General features: G+C 39.9%; 1 protein-coding gene across 1 annotated transcript in view; it reads left to right on the forward strand.

The window, feature by feature from the left end:
- Positions 1 to 18477, forward strand: part of LOC122816195 — a 248364-nt gene that overhangs the window by 215839 nt on the left and 14048 nt on the right. Inside the window, exons 17-18 of the mRNA XM_044088945.1 lie at positions 9372 to 9499; positions 16175 to 16324. Coding sequence (XP_043944880.1) covers positions 9372 to 9499; positions 16175 to 16324 — 278 coding nt within the window. The remainder of the gene's footprint in view (positions 1 to 9371; positions 9500 to 16174; positions 16325 to 18477) is intronic.

The raw sequence follows: 18477 nt of genomic DNA on the forward strand, positions 1-18477 counted from the left end.
AAGGAAGTCTAGAGGCTGTGGTTAAAGAGGGTTTTTAGTGGCTCTGGTACATTTTGTTTTAAGCTATTTAAGAAGCATCCTGGAATGTTGTTGAGTCCCATGGAGGATATGTTTTTGGCTTTAGCAAGTACAGTAAGGACCTATCCCTGTAATGACTGGTAGGGGAACGCTTGCTAGCATTTCTTTGGGTGTAATAGGAGGTGATGGAGGGAGAAGTTTGAACTGAACTTGTCGACCAGTAGGTTTGCTACAGTTTCAGGCTGGGTGTAAATGTTGCCATTCATGATTATCTTGGCACACTGCTGAGCTTCTCCTCTGAGGTTATGAAAAAAAATTAAAAAATGCCTTATAATTATCTTTCACCTGGGAGGCTATCTTTGCCTCATAGTTTACTTTGGCAGGTTTTACTAGCTCTGTAATTTGTAAACTGGTGAGTATCTTTTTGCAAAGATTTTTCTGTTCCTTCTTTGGTTTGGAGAGGCTTTTATTCCTTTTGTTGAATAGCCTGTTTATATTAAGGTCCATCACAGGTTTATAGGTTCATACTAGGCTATCTGCCCTGAGGCATTTATAAGCCTAGCCCGAGTGTGTTTGGCTTTCGCCACCCTTTGATTCGAGTTTACCGAGCCCTTACTGAGGTTAGTTTACCGTGCCTCTATCCTGAAGTGATACTGAAGTAATCCCCGGGGTAAACCTACGATCCCCCATCCACTCAACAAGATTCCTCTTGAAGAGAGTCAGTGAGGGGCTCTGTCTAACATGGACTGGGATTTTATTCCAGAGAAAGGGGAGCCTCTGAGTTATGAATCTGTCCCTCCAACATGTTCTGTTTATTTCTGTGCAGAGGTTCAGATCCCTTGAGTGTGTAGCTCTAAGGGATTTGGATTTTCTGAGGTGGAGCAAGTTCATTAATTCTGGGTTGGACATAGCTTTATATGTCAGGCATAGATCGCCTCTAATAGGCGGTATGCAACTGAGTAGAGCTGGAGTTTTTTTAACCGAGCCGCATATGGCATCTGTTTGAGTCCTTTGACGCTTTTTGTGAGGTACTTTTGGGGTCTTTCTATTTGCTGCAAGTGTCGGTTAAGGTACATCCCAAAAGGGGCATTGTATTATATTATGGGTCTAATTAGGGCTGCATAAAGGGGCAGTATGACCTCCTTCGATCTAGATGTGAATCCTTTCATGATAAGGTGGGCTATGTAGAAGGTTTTTCTAACCACTTTGGCAATGTGGTTTTCAAAAGAGAGATTACTATCAACTTGGGTCCCCAGATCCCTAATTACTTCCTCCGTTCTTAATGGGTTTCCACCTATGTGATAATTTGTGGGTACTTTGTTTTTGCCAAAGGGTATGACTGTACACTTTTTGGCATTAAGCTTTAGACTGTGGCTCTGGCACCAGTTATTTGTCTCTGTGAGACCTTTTTGAAGGATGCTCATGTCAGCTGGAGAGTCAATTATGGCTCCCAGTTTGCAGTCATCTGCGAACTTGGTCAGCCACAGTCCTCCCATGTTAGACTGTACCTCATAGACATATATACAGAACAAGAGAGGTCCCAGGACTGAGCCTTGAGAAACACCACTTGTGACCAGTTTTGAGTCAGACATGGCTCCAGCAATTCTGACTCTGTGGGTTCTGTCTTTGAGCCAGTTTGCAACCCATCTCTTGACATAGGGGTTTATATTTAAGCTGGATAGCTTATCTTTGATGCCCGAGTGGGGTATTGTGTCAAATGCCTTCGCGAGGTCCAGATGGGCTGTGTGGACTACCTTCCCTTCATCTATGGCCTTGGTTACTGTTTCAAAGAAGTCAACCAGGTTCAAGAGGCAGGATCTGCCTTTGACAAAGCCAAATTGGGTAGGATCTAGTGTCTGTAGGTCCCCAATATCATTGTTTATGAGTTCCATGATGATCCTGTCCATAGCCTTGCAGACTAGGCTAGTCAGGCTTATGGGGCGGTAGTTTCCAGGGTCCGTCGAGGCACCACCTTTGTGGAGAGGGACCACTGTTGCTGTACGCCATTCATTGGGTACATATCCTGTAGTAAGGCTGAGATTGTACAGCATTTTTACATGAGGGTTTAGTTCTTCTTGGAGTTCATGTAGTACGCAACCCGGGACACCGTCTGGTCCCACTGAAGGAGTGTTTTTTGCTTTGGAGAGGGCAGCTTTCACCTGAGCATCTGAGATGCTAGGGGGGCTACACTCAGCTGGGATAGATGTTTGCTCTTTTGGGGGGGGGGAGAAGTTTGCACTAAACCTGTCTGCCAGGATGTTGGCAATGTCTGTGGGTTCCGTGAATTTTTTGCCATTTAGAATCAACTCTGAGCATATCTGGGAGTTGCACCCCAGGTTCCTAACATAGCTAAAAAAAGCCTTGTGATTGTCCTTAGTGTCCTGTGCAATTTTTTTCTCGAAGCTTGCCTTGGAGGATTTTATGAGGGATCGTAATTTTTTGCTAGTACTGATCAGAGATGCCTTCCCTTTTAGGGATTTTGCTCTGTCATGTTGTAGCTTCCTTCTTCTGTTGTACAGCTTGTTTATGGCTGGGGTCCACCAGACTGGATGCCTGCCTTTGGATGATTGGGCCTTGGTTTTGTTACGGATAGCATGATCCATGCATTCCTGGAGGTGTCCATAGAATGCGTTTATATAGGATTCAGCTGTTTGGGCCGTAGTTTCCCCTGGCCCAGGGGCCTTGAAGGATTCCACCTCTGTTTTGAGAAGTGTGAAGTTTGCTTTTGAGAAGTTTTTCACTGTGGTTTTCTGGGCTGGGGGTGGGGAGGGGTTTTGGATGTCTAGTGAGATTAATTTATGGTCTGATCTTACCAATGAGGGGTTTACTTCTGGTATGGAGCACAGAGTCCCCATGTTGGTAATGATCAGGTCGAGTATGTTATCTCCTCTTGTGGGGGTGGTGACTAGTTGTTCCATGGCATTTGAGTTTATAAATTCCAGGAACCTTTGGGCTAGGGTGTTGGGGCTTCAGTAATGCTCCCAGTCTATGTTTGGGTAGTTGAAATCACCCAATATGATGGTGTTTGGAGAGATCTTCATGTTCTCCAATGTTTTCAGGAAAGCCGAGTGGGATTCCTGATTTTGAGAGGGTGGTCTGTAGCATGCTATAAACTGAAAAGCAGTTTTGTCCACTGTTAGTTGCACATGGATGGTCTCTGATGCTTCGTGCAATGCCGCTAACCTGGAGGTGTGGGTATCCTTGATAAAAATGGATACTCCCCCTCCTTTTGTGGTTCGGTCCGAGTTTTGGGGCCAGAATGCATGGTATGAGGTATAACCTGGTAGTGCTGGGGTGCTCTCTGGTGCCTTGAACCAGGTTTCTGTCACTGCACATATGTCGATGTTCTCCATACTAAGGAGAGCTTTGAGTGCATGCATCTTAAGGTTTAGACTTCTGGCGTTTAGCAGCATTACCCTTAGTTTTTTGTTCGTTGTGCTGTTTATGGAGGTGGGTTTGTCTTTTGAGCCTTGCCTAAAAAAGGCACTATGGGGGTGGCAAGAGCCTTTGCCAATATCCGAAAGCCCAGGGGTGACAGGTGCAAGCCGACCCTAGCAAAGCAACGTGGCTTGTCGAGCATGTCATCCCAGGCTGACAGACACTGGATCCCCTTTGAATGACACCAACATTTTAGCCAATTGTTAAAATCGATCATTTTGTCTTTGTACTGCGGCATCATTCTAGGTGAGGGTAATATGCTACTAAAGGTCAGGGTCATACCGGCCTGGGCTACATGATCAGAGAGCTCCTCTATGTCTCTTTTCATGTAGTCGAGGGAGGTACGTCTCAGGTCATTCACACTAGCATGTACTATGACTGAGTTATATTTGTACTTACTTTGGAGTGACCTGAGTGCTTGTGTTATGTGGCGGATCCTAGCGTCCGACAGGCAGCTCACTGTGATCTTCTCTGTGTTCAGCCTGGTGAGCGGGACATCAGTGTGTCTGACTATAGAATCACCTATTACGAGTGTATCAGGTGTGTTATTCAGCCTTAAGGGCTGTGACTGCTTGGCACACTGACTTTGTGAGCTATGTGTTGCACGTGATTTGTTCTGTGGTAGCATTTGCTTGGATGTCTGCTTTGGAGGTCTCTGCTGCTTAGGCAGATTTTTATTTAGAGCCTCCGAGTATGTTTTTGTGTGTTTATGTGTTTGGTTTGCTGATGTTGTAGGACTATGTGAGACTGGATTTGTGTTGTGTGAGGTTAGCTTCTCCTCCTGACTGGTTACACCAGTTCTGAGTTGAGAGAGTTCAGCCTCCAGTTTGGCTATATAGTTGCATCTCTCACATATATTTGATCCTGTTTGGAGGAGGAGAGGGTTGTCCGTGTACATGAGGCAGTTGTAACATTGCCTCAAGATTCCCAGATTAACCAGATGGACTGGAGAGGAAACCAATAACTGACCCTTGGACATGCTAGAGTAATATAGGGAACTTTTGTCACTGAATTAAAAAGGACCAATGGGGGATGAGGTGACCGTAGAGAGTCTATGAGGATGTAGTGCTTTTAGTTTATTAGTGCTAAAATTGTAAAATTGCTTTTTTGTGCAAGTGCTGGGCCTTAGATAGAGTATAGGGTGTTTAATTTGAGAGAATAGAGCAGTTCTAAGGGATAAAGTGAAGAGCAGACTTTGTGGAGCTGGGAATAGTTTAAACCCAATTAACCACCGCTGCCCAATGCTGCATGCGCACAATCGCGCAAAGCCGCGCTTAGGCGTTTTTTTTTATGCAGGGATCTTCAAAGAGCTAGAAATGGCCCAAAACAGCCAATTACTACAGATTCTTGTGCTGAGGTCACTCCATCAGGGGGCAGATAGGCTGCTCAAGGCTCCCCACTCAAACTGGTGAGCAATGAAACTTCCTTCTGTCCAAGTAAGGAAATGGGCAACACAGGAACTATCCAAAGAGTCCCGAATACAGCAGAGCCTGTATAGGGACTATTCTAGTTAAGGAAAGGCAGGAAACAAGGATTTATTTTTTGTTTTTTTCTTTTTTTTTCAGGAAAACAGCAGATAAATCACAGTATACTTTAAGCACAGGCTAGTGCACTTGAGTGGGCAGCCTCGATAGTAAAAATACAACAAACAAATTTCTTAGCAAGTGCAGGTAATAAGAACACAAAAAAACAAGCTTAGAACAGTTCAAACAGCAGTGTAACTCACTTTTCAGTGAACAAAGATGGTAGCACACATAGAGATAGAAAAAAATATACTTAAATCTGGATAGCAGTCACTCTTTTCTTTTCTCTGCTGCTAGCACCACTCTGCAGGACCACGAGGAGCTGTAGCTGAGTAGATTAAGTGAAAAAAACGTGCTCAGGGTGGTTTATTCTTGCCAGTAATGATAGGTTTGACTTGGACAGATACTGCCTCCTCTATGCAGAATGTAGTTGTACAGTGCTTTTTTGTATAGCTCAGAATAGGCCTCAGTGCCATCCAAGTTTGGAGGTGCTTGGAATTTTAATAAGCTATCACTTAGTTTGAGGTAACTGGCCTTAGCAAAGTTCTTAACAGTTTTGGAGTTTGATAGGGGATCTAGGTTAGTTTTAATAGTAAAGGAGATAATTTTGTGGTCAGACCTTCCCAAGAAGGAGGTAATGCATGGCAGGGAGCACCATCCCCCTATGTTCATGCGTACTAGGTCTGGGATATTTGTACTTCTAGTTGGGGCGCTAACTAGTTGCTCCAGGTTGTTTGCATTGACGAAATCCAGAGACTCCTGAGCAAGTGAATTATGGGTCATATAAGTCTCCCAATTTATGGAGGGGTAGTTGAAGTCACCCATAAGTCTGGTGTTAGTCTGAATGTTAAGAGATTCCAGTAGGATTAGGTAGGAGGTGTGATTTTCCACACTCATGTTAGGGGATCTGTAGCTGAAAAGGATATGATGGAGGGCATCACCAATGGTTAGTTGGGCTTGGAGCAGTTCAAGCAAGTCATGTTGTTGGACAAGCATAGCAATATGCCTGTCCTTTATAAACACTGAGACACCTTCTCTCTTTGTTCTGTCCTGAGCTGAGGGGGGATCAAAATGTATAAATGGCATTGTAGCCTTTGGTAGCCGGGGTGCTTTTCATGGTTGTGAACCATGTTTCCGTGACTGTGCATATTTCTGCATTCTCCAGAGTGAGGACTGCTTCCAGGGAGTGCAGTTTTTTTATTTAAACTCCTAGCATTGAGCAGCAGTACATTTAGATAGTCATGAGTGATTTTTGCTATGTTAGAGAATTTAATACCTTGGTATAACCTAAAAAAGATACTATAAGGATAGATAAACTTTTTTGCCAGCATCCAAAAGCGGTAACAATGGCAAACCACCTCTAGCTAAGCATTGTGGTTTGTCGATTATGTCGCCCCAGGCTGATAGATATTGGATCCCCTTGTTGTGATACCAGAAACTAAGCCAATTGTTGAAGTCAATTGTTTTTGTTGGTACTATGGCATCATCATTGCCAAAGGTAGGATGCTACTCAAGGTTAGAGTCATACCGGTCCATTATGCCTCTCTTCATACAGTCCAGTGAGGTATGTCTTATGAATTTATGCCCACATGGACTATTATCATGTCATATTGATACTTGTGGTTTAAATACCAAAGAACATGCATGATCTGGTGGATCTTGCTTCCAGACAGACAGCTCACTTCGATCTTCTCCTTTTTTACCCCAATAAGGATGACATACGTCTTACAATGGAATCCCCAATAAATAGAATGTTTGGCTGTGTGGTGTGTTGCCTTATGGGCTTGGAAGCTGGGCTGCTATGATTTTCAGAGTTATGTGTTGTGTGAGGTGATGTCTTTTTTGAGTGTGTGCAAGGCCACTGAGAGATGCTTTTAGGAGGTATTGGAGGTTTGGGTAGATTACATCCGAGTACCTCCACGTATGTGGGTCTGTGTGTTTGTTAAATTAGTGTTGATAGTGACTATTTTGGATGTAATAATGGCAACCTGGTTTGCATTTTTTTCTGTGGATATGTGAGGGCTTTGTCTCCAATGACTTTGTGTATCAACATCTCTCACAAACTGTGTTTGTCTGTTCTAAAATGAAATGGTTGTCAGTGAATATTAAGTATTTACCCCACTGTTTCAGGATGCCCATATCCACCAGGCCAGAATTAGAAATGACAGGGAAGCACATATCCATTCTACCAGATCCTTAGCAGATGGGAAAGAGTAATGGAGAGTCAGTTAAAGGTCTAGATGATAGTGTTTAGTAGTAAACTGTAGGATGACAGTTTTTATATTTAGATTTTAGGCATTGCTACATTCCTTGTAAATAACTTAATGCCAACCAAATTTCACAAACATATTGCTGCTGTATTCTCAAAATACTGTACCTATGCCTTGTATATATTCATTTTATATATTTCTCTCTGTTTTTGTACTATTAAGTATCTTACAACTTGAATTGTTAGTTTTTTTCTTATTGTTTAATTACTTTCTTGGAGCTTTTGTCCTCGGGTCTTCTCTAAAAAAGCACTTTCTAGGCCCAGTTGGACTAACCCAGTTAACAAATATAAAAATAAATAAATAAATAAAGTATGTGACCTACAGTGGTGCTGCTCTATGTGCAAACTGGCAGCTGTTCAAGAAGTTATGAACAGTGGGAGACTATGGAGAGTGTTTCTTATACCTTCCACCAACAGTTCACAACTCAGATGGTTTCAATCAGCCCCCTATTCCCATCAGAGTGCAGAAAACCCAACTCATGTAAAACAAAGTGGTTTTGAGCTCATGTGCAGTAACAAATACATTACAACAAAGGGCAAAACTCCTGCAGTATCTGCAATCATTAGAAATAAGTTCATAAACTTTTAGAGAAAAAAACTTTGCAAAACTTAGAAATATTTTGGCAAACTAAGAAGAACTTTGGCAAACTCAGAACAGCTTTTCCAGTATCAGAGGAGGTTAGAATATATCAGAATACTGTTAAAATGACCTAAGAGCAGTACACTAACAAACAGATGGAATTTCTTTAACAAGTACAGGCTGAAAAACAGTGATAAATTCAAGAAAATCAATAAATACAGGACAGAACTGCTAAATAACACTGAAATAGTTAGAGCAAGTGCAAAAAATATTTATATTAACTTTGTAGGTCCACAGATGTTTTTAGATGCAAATCAAGGTCTTGTAGTCATAGGTGCCCAATCCAGGCACAGGGAAGCTCTGAATAAATGAGCACAGTCTCACAAAAATGTAAGGCTTTTATACCAACAGAATGAAAGACTTTTAAACAGTTAAGCCATCAGACCAATCAGATGAACACACAATAAGCCCATAGTAGTCATCCTGACATACATCAGCCTCCACACACTACTCAGAACAATGAGTAGGGGAAGTTACCCAATGCCCTGCAGAAATTTCCCAGAGTAGTATAACTACTACCTTGGGTCTACCTTGAAAAGAGGTTATTAGCCTACTGGGACTAACCAAGTTAATAAAGGATAGATAGATAGATAGATAGATAGATAGATAGATAGATAGATATAGATAGATAGATAGCTAGACCAATAGATAGATGCACTTTCTGCCCCAGAGCTGGCTTAATTCAGATAATTGTAAACCAAACTGGAACTCAGGCTGCACTGACAGATTCAGGAAAACGTTCTTGGATACTAAAAGTATGTGCTTTTGACATATTTGATGACTAGAATGTCTTTTATTTGTCCTACTTTTATTTTTCTGCTATGTTTCCATTCGGGATGGTTTTCCTGGAATGACTCTCATCCGCCTTTTTTCATGTGCCTCAAGACATAGGGTGTTCTCTTTCCATTGTAATACTGTGGAGTACTAAAACTATTAATGTACTTGATAAGTGGCATGTATTTATTATTTATTTCTTTGTTGTATTTGACATTTATTTACCAGGAAAGTCTGACTGGGATACTATCCCATTTTCTGCAGAGGCCCAGGCAGAAAAGCTCCACATTGACATAATATGGTTACAGTTAAATAAAGTTGTTACAAAGCCTAATAGAAGAATGACATATTAACTAAGTAAAAATTCAGCCTCAGCTAATACAGTGTGGACCTATACATACTGCAAATATCGGACAGCTATAACAAACTGAAAAATAACATTGTCAATGGATATTTACAGGCTGCAGTTCACACAAATGACATTAAACACACCGAGTACACTCTTTGGAGCAGAGATGACTAGCTAACAGTCATAATAATAAATACAAAAGAGGCAATGATTGGTGAATGTACATAATAGTAATGCATGTTTATCACACTGTATGGCATTTTCTGTTGTTTAAAATGAAAAAAGAATAAATGAAGTATACTACTTTAATCTTTAGAATCTCTCTTTAAAGCATACATTTGCTTTGGATTAATTCTGCAGGTTCTGTGCTGATGAATGTTTACCATGGAAATCTCACTGCTTATTTACATGAAAACTTCCAAGTATTTTTATCTGAAATGACTGCTTCAGATTTCATAGCATTAATTCCACCTGGCTACAACATACAGGTAGTGTACAACCACTTTCTTGTTCTTTTGTACACATGAGATCTTTCAATTAGTATTATATAGGATCAATGAAATGTATGTTTTATCATATTTTTATGTAACTCATTTCTAATATAGTGTACACTCTCCATTTCCATATTTTCTCTATTTCTACATCTTACTTAGTTTTTAAAATGAAAAAACATAGTTTATATAGATCACTTATCTTGTCATCCATACTAACAGATGACACAGTAAGTTGTTTTCTTAAAAAATGAGCAGTGTTATCATAAACCTAAGATAAGATATTTAGTTGTTTTTATTTTTTGAACAGACCGAACAATGCAAGCTTAAATAATACACTGCTGAGACTGTTCATCTTTAATGAGTTCTGTTTCATAGTTCATACTTTCTTCAAAGCTATGAAACTGTAAATCAACATGCCAGATAAAAAGCAATTCAAAACATCAATTAAAGCAAATATTTAGTCTAAATAATGTTACGATCTAATTAAAATCATGTGGCATTTTTATTTATTTTACATAAGATGGCTCAAGGAAAGAGCTGGTATTTTTTTTTGCTATAATATTCTTTCCAAGTTTAAGCTCTCAAAAATGTACAAATGTTGTCAAATTACATTTATCCAAGTATAGTTTCAGCATTTGTTTGCAAAAAAGTGATCTACTAAGCTGGATAAATGTATTTTATCAAACAAACAGAGCAGTGATTAAAAATAAACTGTAAGATAAACTGCAATTGACAGTATGCACAAACAAGGATATGTTGTCATCATGTATTCAGTATTGTCATAGTAACATCAAAGACTAGCAAGTCCACATCATCTCAGCTGCAAGATAACATCACATACTTGGTGGTGTTATGTCACCAGTGTTGTTGCTGTTCTTTACCTTTTTATTTGAGTCTGGCTCATCATGTCTTCAACAACTTTGCACATCAGGCCTGTCTGTCAACAATCATTTCTTTATGTGCTTAAAGATTCATATTCATTACTTTAGCAATGCTGCCTATCCAACTTAGTCTTTGTCTCCCCCTCCCCCTTTTGCCTACAGTCCTTCCTTGGATCAGCATCTTCTTCAGTAAGTCCTCTTTTTGCATTATGTGGCCAACAATTTTGGGTTTTATTTTTACTATCAGACCTTCCAGCGAACAGTTTGGTTTATTTCAAGTATTGACTGGTTTGACTGTCTTGCAGATTCTGGAATTTACAATTTTCTCACAAACTAAAGTTTAAATGTATTGCTTTACCAGAATACATAGTTACTTGTGATCTATTTCTCATAGTTATATGCTCTCACAGGGAAAACAATAACTTGGTTATATGAACCTTTGTTGACAATGTGATGTCTATACTCTTTAAAATCTTGCCCTGATTTTACCATAGATTTACTTCTAGGGAACAAGAACATGTATCTTAATTTCATGGCTGTCGTCACCATCTGCAGTGAACTTTTATTACATATACATATATAAGCATAACAATAATATATTCAAACATTAAGGTCTAAACGCTTAGTATAACATTACAAGCATGTAACTGTTTTGTATTTCATTTAAAGCAGTTTCACACTTTCATTGTCATAATGATTACTAGTGATAAAATCACATGCTTTATTTCCCACCTTGTTTATCAGAGCTAAACATATTTCTTAAAATTATAAGCAGTTTAAAATACCAAGAATCGAACGGGAGAAACTCTTACTGTGAGGCAACAACGCTACCGCTGCACCACTGTGGCTTACCAAAGTGCCAGGATTAGTAATGTTAACTAAGTATTCCAGCATTCAGAGAACAGGATTAGGACCTGTGCCTTAATGGCAGATCCTTAACATTAGAAAGGCATCATTACTAACGCTTAAGAGCTTTGTCAAATCAGAAAGATGTCTCCATGATATTTTACGTTGCCCAGTGGTCTGCACATGGCATCTGTTAAGTATATTTATCCCATGCCTTAATCAGAATCACTTTATATAACAGAATGAATACATGTACTTATTTATTTATTATAAAAATGAATAAAGCCCTGATCAAAATAAAATGTTAGGAAGTGTGAAACAATTTTTCTAAAACTTCAACCCAGAGGTAAATTATGATGATAGGAGTTTAGCATCCAACTCCTTATAGAAGTGTAAACACTCTTGAAAATAATATTAATATAATAAGACTGACAATAATGTTGTTTTATAAACACAGTGCTTTCCTTTCTGTGACATACCCATTTATCAACATTTGTACAGTTCTAGTATTACTAGGACACCAAGTGAAGGAATCCAATTTCACCACACATTGCTATTGATGGTATTCAATAGATTTACCTCAAGGTATTGAAGGACATTCTGCCAAAGTATACTTTGTTTACAAAAGTACATAGCTATCTCTCAAAAGTCAGCTACTCAAACACAGCAAAAAAAAAAAAAGACACATTCATTTCAACATGCATTGTACAATTGTTTGAATAAACATTAAAATACACCATCTGTATCTTTGAAAGAAGGAAAGACACCTTGCATCCCACAAATGTGATACTAATTCTGAGGTTCCACAGCTAAGGAGGAGGTAAATTCTGAGTTGTGTAGAAAATCAAGTATTATGCAATGACTGGCCATTAATATTTAAAGATGAGCATGCTGATTGGCCAGCCCAATGAGTGTGCCCATTGTAAATCTGAGAATATACTAACGAAAAAAGGTTTGGTCGCCCAAACTTTTTCCCATTAGTATATCTCCTGATTTTTTTTTTTTGTACTTTTTTTTTTTTTGCCCCCAAAAGAAAATGGAAGACCTAAAATGAAAGAGGGAGCCTGCACAGACAAAAAATAACAGGATAACCAGGTGCGTTCTGCAAAATTAAAGAAATGTACCCGATTACCCTTTTATTTTGTCTGTCCTGGCTCTCCTGAATATAAAAAGTCTCCCGATTCTTTTTTTTTTTTAAGCGTGGGAACACATGTCCCTTACATATGTGCAGTACATCAGAAATGCCCCAGGATACTGGAAAACGGTGCAAGGGCAGCACGGAGGCATTATACAATAACACTATTTAAGAAAAGTAAGTATTTTTCTTCTTAAATAATGTCATTGTATGATAGCAATAACCCAGGGCTGGGTGTGGGCAATGCTGGATTTACCAACAGTTGGTTTAAACCACACCAACCATGGGTAAATCCAGCTTTACCCACACCCAACCGTGGGTTATTGCTTAATTATCTCATTATCTCAGAAACTGTGTGTACCCTCAGAGTAATGATGTAGAAAGGGTGTAGGAACACAGCCCTCCCAATGATGAATGCAGGGGAGCTTGCCTCCATTTATTAATGAACACTTGTTTATAGTGCCCGTTGCCATGACAATAGTTATTGCTGTGAGCTGTTAACAAGCTGCTTCCTGTAGTATAATGTTTGAGTCTCTCAGCCTGCATTTGCTTATTGTATGACTGTCTGCAACTCACCTAAGCTAACAGTTGTCTGAGGATATTGGGCTAGATTCAGAAGTCTAAACCTCAAAATGCACACACTCGAGGCACTCCTCAGTATGGAGAAAATCGATATATTTGCAGTAACACAAACCTGGTTTAAGGCTCCAGAGAGCACCCCAGCACTACCAGGCTACAACTCATACCATACATTTCGGCCACAGAACCGAGACCAAAATACAAATGGCGGGGGATTATCCATATTCATCAAGGATACCAACACCTCCAGGTTAGTAGCACAGCACGATGCTTCAGAGATCATCCATGTGCAACTAACAATGGGCAAAACTGCAATTCAAATTGTCACTTAATACAGATCACTCACCATGTCCCAGGACCCCCATTTTGCATTTCTGGAAACAATGGGAAACATAAAGGTCCAACCAAACACTCTAATATTGGGTGATTTCAATTACCCAAACATTAACTGGAAGAACTACTCAAATACTAACTCCCTTGCCCAACATTTCCTAGAATTTATAAACTCAAATGCTCTGGATCAACTGGTCAGCACTCCCACCAGAGGTGACAACATATTGGACTTGGTCATCACCAAAATGGGCGACCGGTGTTCCACACCGGAGATTATCCCCTTGCTGGTTAGATCTGACCATAAACAAATCACTTTGGATATCCACATTCCGCCCCCATCCCCGGACAAGGAAACCACTATTTATAACTTTTCAAAAGCAAATGTCATATTACTTAAGACCAAGGTGGAAAGTTTCAAAGCCCCCATGCTAAAGGATAACACTGTCCAAGCTGCAAAATCCTTTACTAATGCATTCTGCAGGCACCTACAAGAATGCATGGATTGTGCTATCCCAAGCAAAACCAAGACTCACTCCTCCAAGAAAAGGAAACCAGTCTGGTGGACCCCTGCCATAAACAAGCTGTACAATAGAAGGAGGAAACTAGTACAGAAAAGAGTAGAATCCCAAGAAGGGAAGACATCCCTGATCAGTATCAGCAAGAAACTACGATCCCTTATAAAATCATCCAAGGTGAGTTTTGAAAGAAAAATTGCCAAGGACTCCAAAGATAATCACAAGGCATTCTTTAGCTATGTCAAGAATCTAAGTGGCAATGCTCAGATCTGCTCAGAGTTAGTGCAGAATGGTACAAAATACACTGAACCGACCGATATTGCCAACATCCTGGCAGACAGGTTCAGTGCAAACATCAGCCCCCTCTCACCCCCAAAAGGGCCCATAACCATACCAGAAGAATGTAGAGCCCCTGAAATCACAGACACTTAGGTTAAAACAGCCCTCTCCAAAGCCAAAAACACAGCATCAGTGGGTCCAGACGGTGTCCCAGGCTGTCTCCTACATGATCTCAAAGACAAACTAACTCCTCACCTAAACACACTGTTCAAACTCAGCCTCTCCACAGGCTACGTACCCATAGAGTGGTGCACAGCAATGGTTATTCTGCTCCACAAAGGTGAAGCCACAACAGACCCCGGGAACTATCACCCTATATAAGCCTGACTAGCTTGGTCTGCAAGGCTATGGAGCGCATCATCATGGAACTCATTAACAGAGACATTGGGAACCTCCAAACACTGGACCCTACTTAATTCAACTTTGTTACGGGCAGATCATGCCTCCTAAACCTGGTGGACTTCTTTGAGACAGTTACCAAGGCTATAGACGAGGGAAAGGTGATACACACAGCCTACCTAGACCTCGCAAAGGCCTTCGACACCATTCCCCATTCTGGTATTATAGATAAGCTCACCAGCCTGAACATAAACCCCTATGTAACAAGATGGGTTGCCAACTGGCTCACAGACAGAATCCACATGGTGAGAGTTGCGGGAGCTAGGTCCGACTCTACACCGGTTACAAGTGGCATTCCTCAGGGCTCAGTCCTAGAACCCCTCCCGTTTGGTATATACTTCTCAGAGGTACAGACAAGCACAGGAGGACTATGGCTGACCAGGTTTGCAGACGACTGCAAACTAGGGGCTATATTTGACTCTCCAGCTGACACAGACATCCTCCAAAAGCGTCTTACTGACACGGATACCTGGTGTCAAAATCATGGCCTCAAGCTAAATGCCAAAAAGTGCATAGTCATCCCCTTTGGAAAAAACAAAGTACCCACAAACTACCACTTAGGTGGTAGTCCCCTAAATACAGAAGATGTAATAAGGGATCTGGGAACCCAAGTAGATAGTAATCTCTCCTTTGATAATCACATTGCCAAAGTGGTTAGAAAATCTTTCTATGTGGCCCACCTAATCACAAAAGGGTTCGCATGCAGATCAAAAGAGGTCATTGTGCCCCTCTACTCATCACTCATCAGACCCATCACAGAGTACAATGCCCCATTTGGGATATACCTTACAAGACACCTGCAACAGCTGAAAAGATCACAGAAGTACCTCACCAAGAGGATCACTGGCCTCAAAGAGATGCCCTATGCAGCTAGACTGAAGAAACTCCAGCTGTACTTGGTTGCATACCGCCTACTCAGAGGTGATCTCTGCCTGACATACAAGGCCATGTCCAACCCAGAATTGATGGGCGTGCTCCACCTAAAGAAAACCATATCCCCTTGAGCCACACGCTCTAGGGATCTAAACCTCACCACAACAGTAAATAGGACATGCTGGAGGGATAGATTCTTGTCCCAGAGACTTCCCATGCTTTGAAACAAGATTCCAATCTACATTGGGCAGAGCTCCTCACTAACACTCTTCAAGACGAACCTTGACGAGTGGATGGGAAACAGAAAGTTTACCCCAGGGATCACTTCAGTGGCTCTGCTGGACAGAGGCACAGGGAACTAATCTAAGGGGAGAGCAAAAGCCAACACATTCTGGCTAGGCTTATAAATTGCTTCAGGCAGATAGCCTAGTACCTACCTATGAACCTATGATTCCTCAATGGTCTCCCTGACTATATAGCTACTAACTACCTATGGCATGTTTAACATATTGCAGCAAAATTTTGGTCATGTTGCTTTTCTGCATTACAAAGTTTCAATGAGTTAGGACTGGTCACTTAAGTTTCAGTAATAAGTACTTCAGTAACAAAGTTCACTCATTTTATGACGTTTCACAACAGTTCATCTGTTTCTTTTGAATAGAAAATACAGCAAATTCTGGTAAAAGATGTTACATTATGCTAAGGGCTAGTATATTTAAATGTGCTTTTAATGTTACAATGAATTTAACATTATGCTTGATTATTACAGATGATAAGCTCACTGCAGCCCAGTGAAATTGTAGACTTCTTCAAGAACCCTAATTTCATTAATGACAACATGGCTCTGGAAACCATACTGGAAAGCTATCAGCCACTTAGTAACTTGGGAGTTCTTCTGGATCAGTTAAAGGAAACCCTGGTATGTTAAAAAACCTTCAAATGGTTAAAAGTACTGACTAGCTTCTGTGGACTTCAAATGTTGTAATGTACACATCATCATATGCTTTTGATTTTTAAATGTTCATGAACTGACAAGGCATAATTGATATATATATAATGTATTTAGACTACATCATTAATTGTAAAATAAAACAAATCATCTCTGGAGTAAGGAGAAATAACCTGAGTAAGTATTTTAAATCTTAGTAAGAGGTAGCGGTTTTGCACTAGGCTTCATGACTCTGGCACCATGCAAAAGATAATGTAGCTTATTTCTAACCTGGCTGGGACACAAAGTTTATGACAGCAGAATCAAGACCTAATTTACTCTAATTCCATACATTTTAAGTTGATAGTTATGGCTGCATAACTCTAGAAATACAAATAATGCTACCTAGAGGAAGAACTTCTGAAATGACTTTCAGGACTGCTTTGTTAATTATGATTAATTAAAGTATTTTTGTATGTTCTCTGTGATTTTTTTCTTTGACTGAAAAGACAGAGAATCATAGAAGTTCATATTAATAGTCCAGGAATGCAAAATGAGTTTTCTGATTCACCCTGCATAATATATTATTAAATTCAAATGGGTTTGACCAATTTAGTATTTTTAAACACACGAAGTAAACCATAATTCTACTATTATTTTTCACTTAAAGAAGTACTGGTGAAATGTAGAAATGCAGACAATACTACACAGCATTGGTGCATAAAGAAATACAAAGAAAAAGCAGGTCTCACTTCCGAGACCAATGTGCAATATGGCTGTGAAAGCAAATCTAAGGTATACCAAGCAGGCAGTAGAGACAAAAGGCTTTCATAACATCAGTGAGAGTGCTAATGAAATGTACAAACAGATATGCAGTGTAGCAAAGCTGCCCAGAGAAATGAGAAGGTAAAGGTGTATTAGCAGCAGGATGTCACTATGTCGCTGTGCTACACCTTCTGATACCTAAGCTATACTGTCTTAACGTAGACACATACAGGGCACAGCAATTTGTTCATGTAAACACACACACACACACACACACACACACACACACACACACACACACACACACACACACACACACACATGTGCGTACACACACACACACACACACACACACACACACACACACACACACACACACACACACACACACACACACACACACACACACACACACACACACACACACACACACACTTTGAATTCCTCAAATGACACCTAATTATGTAATGGCCAATGGCATAAATGATGTTTGAATCCCAACCTAGCAATCATATACATAAAGAACGGTGGCATGCATTTCTAACAAATATGAAGAAAAGATCCTGTTTGGCATCACTGAGGATGGTAAGTCACATATAAATATGCATGCACATACACATATACAAGGTTTACGGCAAGTCAACAAGCAGATCTATCAGTGTATAAACAAGTAGAATAGAATGATTCCTGAGCCAGTGAAACACAGCGCTGGCTTTAGCAATGCTGCATGGACGTAAGTTTGATACTCATCCCATTCTCACTATATCTAGCAATTCAGTAGAGTAGGAGTCGATGAAAACATGTTGTCGAGAAGTGATTTGATGTATACCAGATCAATACATACACGTCTTCCTACATATAAGTGTGTGTGTGTGTAAATATAAAGCAGGGTACGTAATATCTCAGCCTGTAACAGCAGAACATGTAGAAGTGATGAGGCCAGTTTGTTTGAAACACCACAACTGCCATAAACAAACAAAAAAAACTTGAAATCATTTAGTAGTACAGAACATCTAGAAGCAATATTAAATGAATGTAATAAATTAAAATCGCTGTTTGTGTTTCTGTGTCCGCACAGGTGTGAGTGTGTGTGTGTATCTGTATGGATATTTATACTTTGCATAAAAAAGCAGCACAAAGGGTCATATCAATCTTTTTACAGTTTATTGCACAACATTAAGTACACATATACTTATGCATATCTCACTCTCTCTTTATATATATATATATATATATATATATATATATATATATATATATATATATGGTCTCTATCAGTTGATCAAGTTTTCAGAAACTCGAAATTCATATGGTCAAGACCATATGGTCAAGTTTTTGAAAACCCAAAGCTTTTGAATGGAGACCGAGGTACAGTGCAG

Source organism: Protopterus annectens, chromosome 12.part0 (genome assembly GCF_019279795.1).
Source record: "Protopterus annectens isolate FY-2018-M chromosome 12.part0, PAN1.0, whole genome shotgun sequence".
Lineage (NCBI taxonomy): Eukaryota > Metazoa > Chordata > Ceratodontiformes > Protopteridae > Protopterus > Protopterus annectens.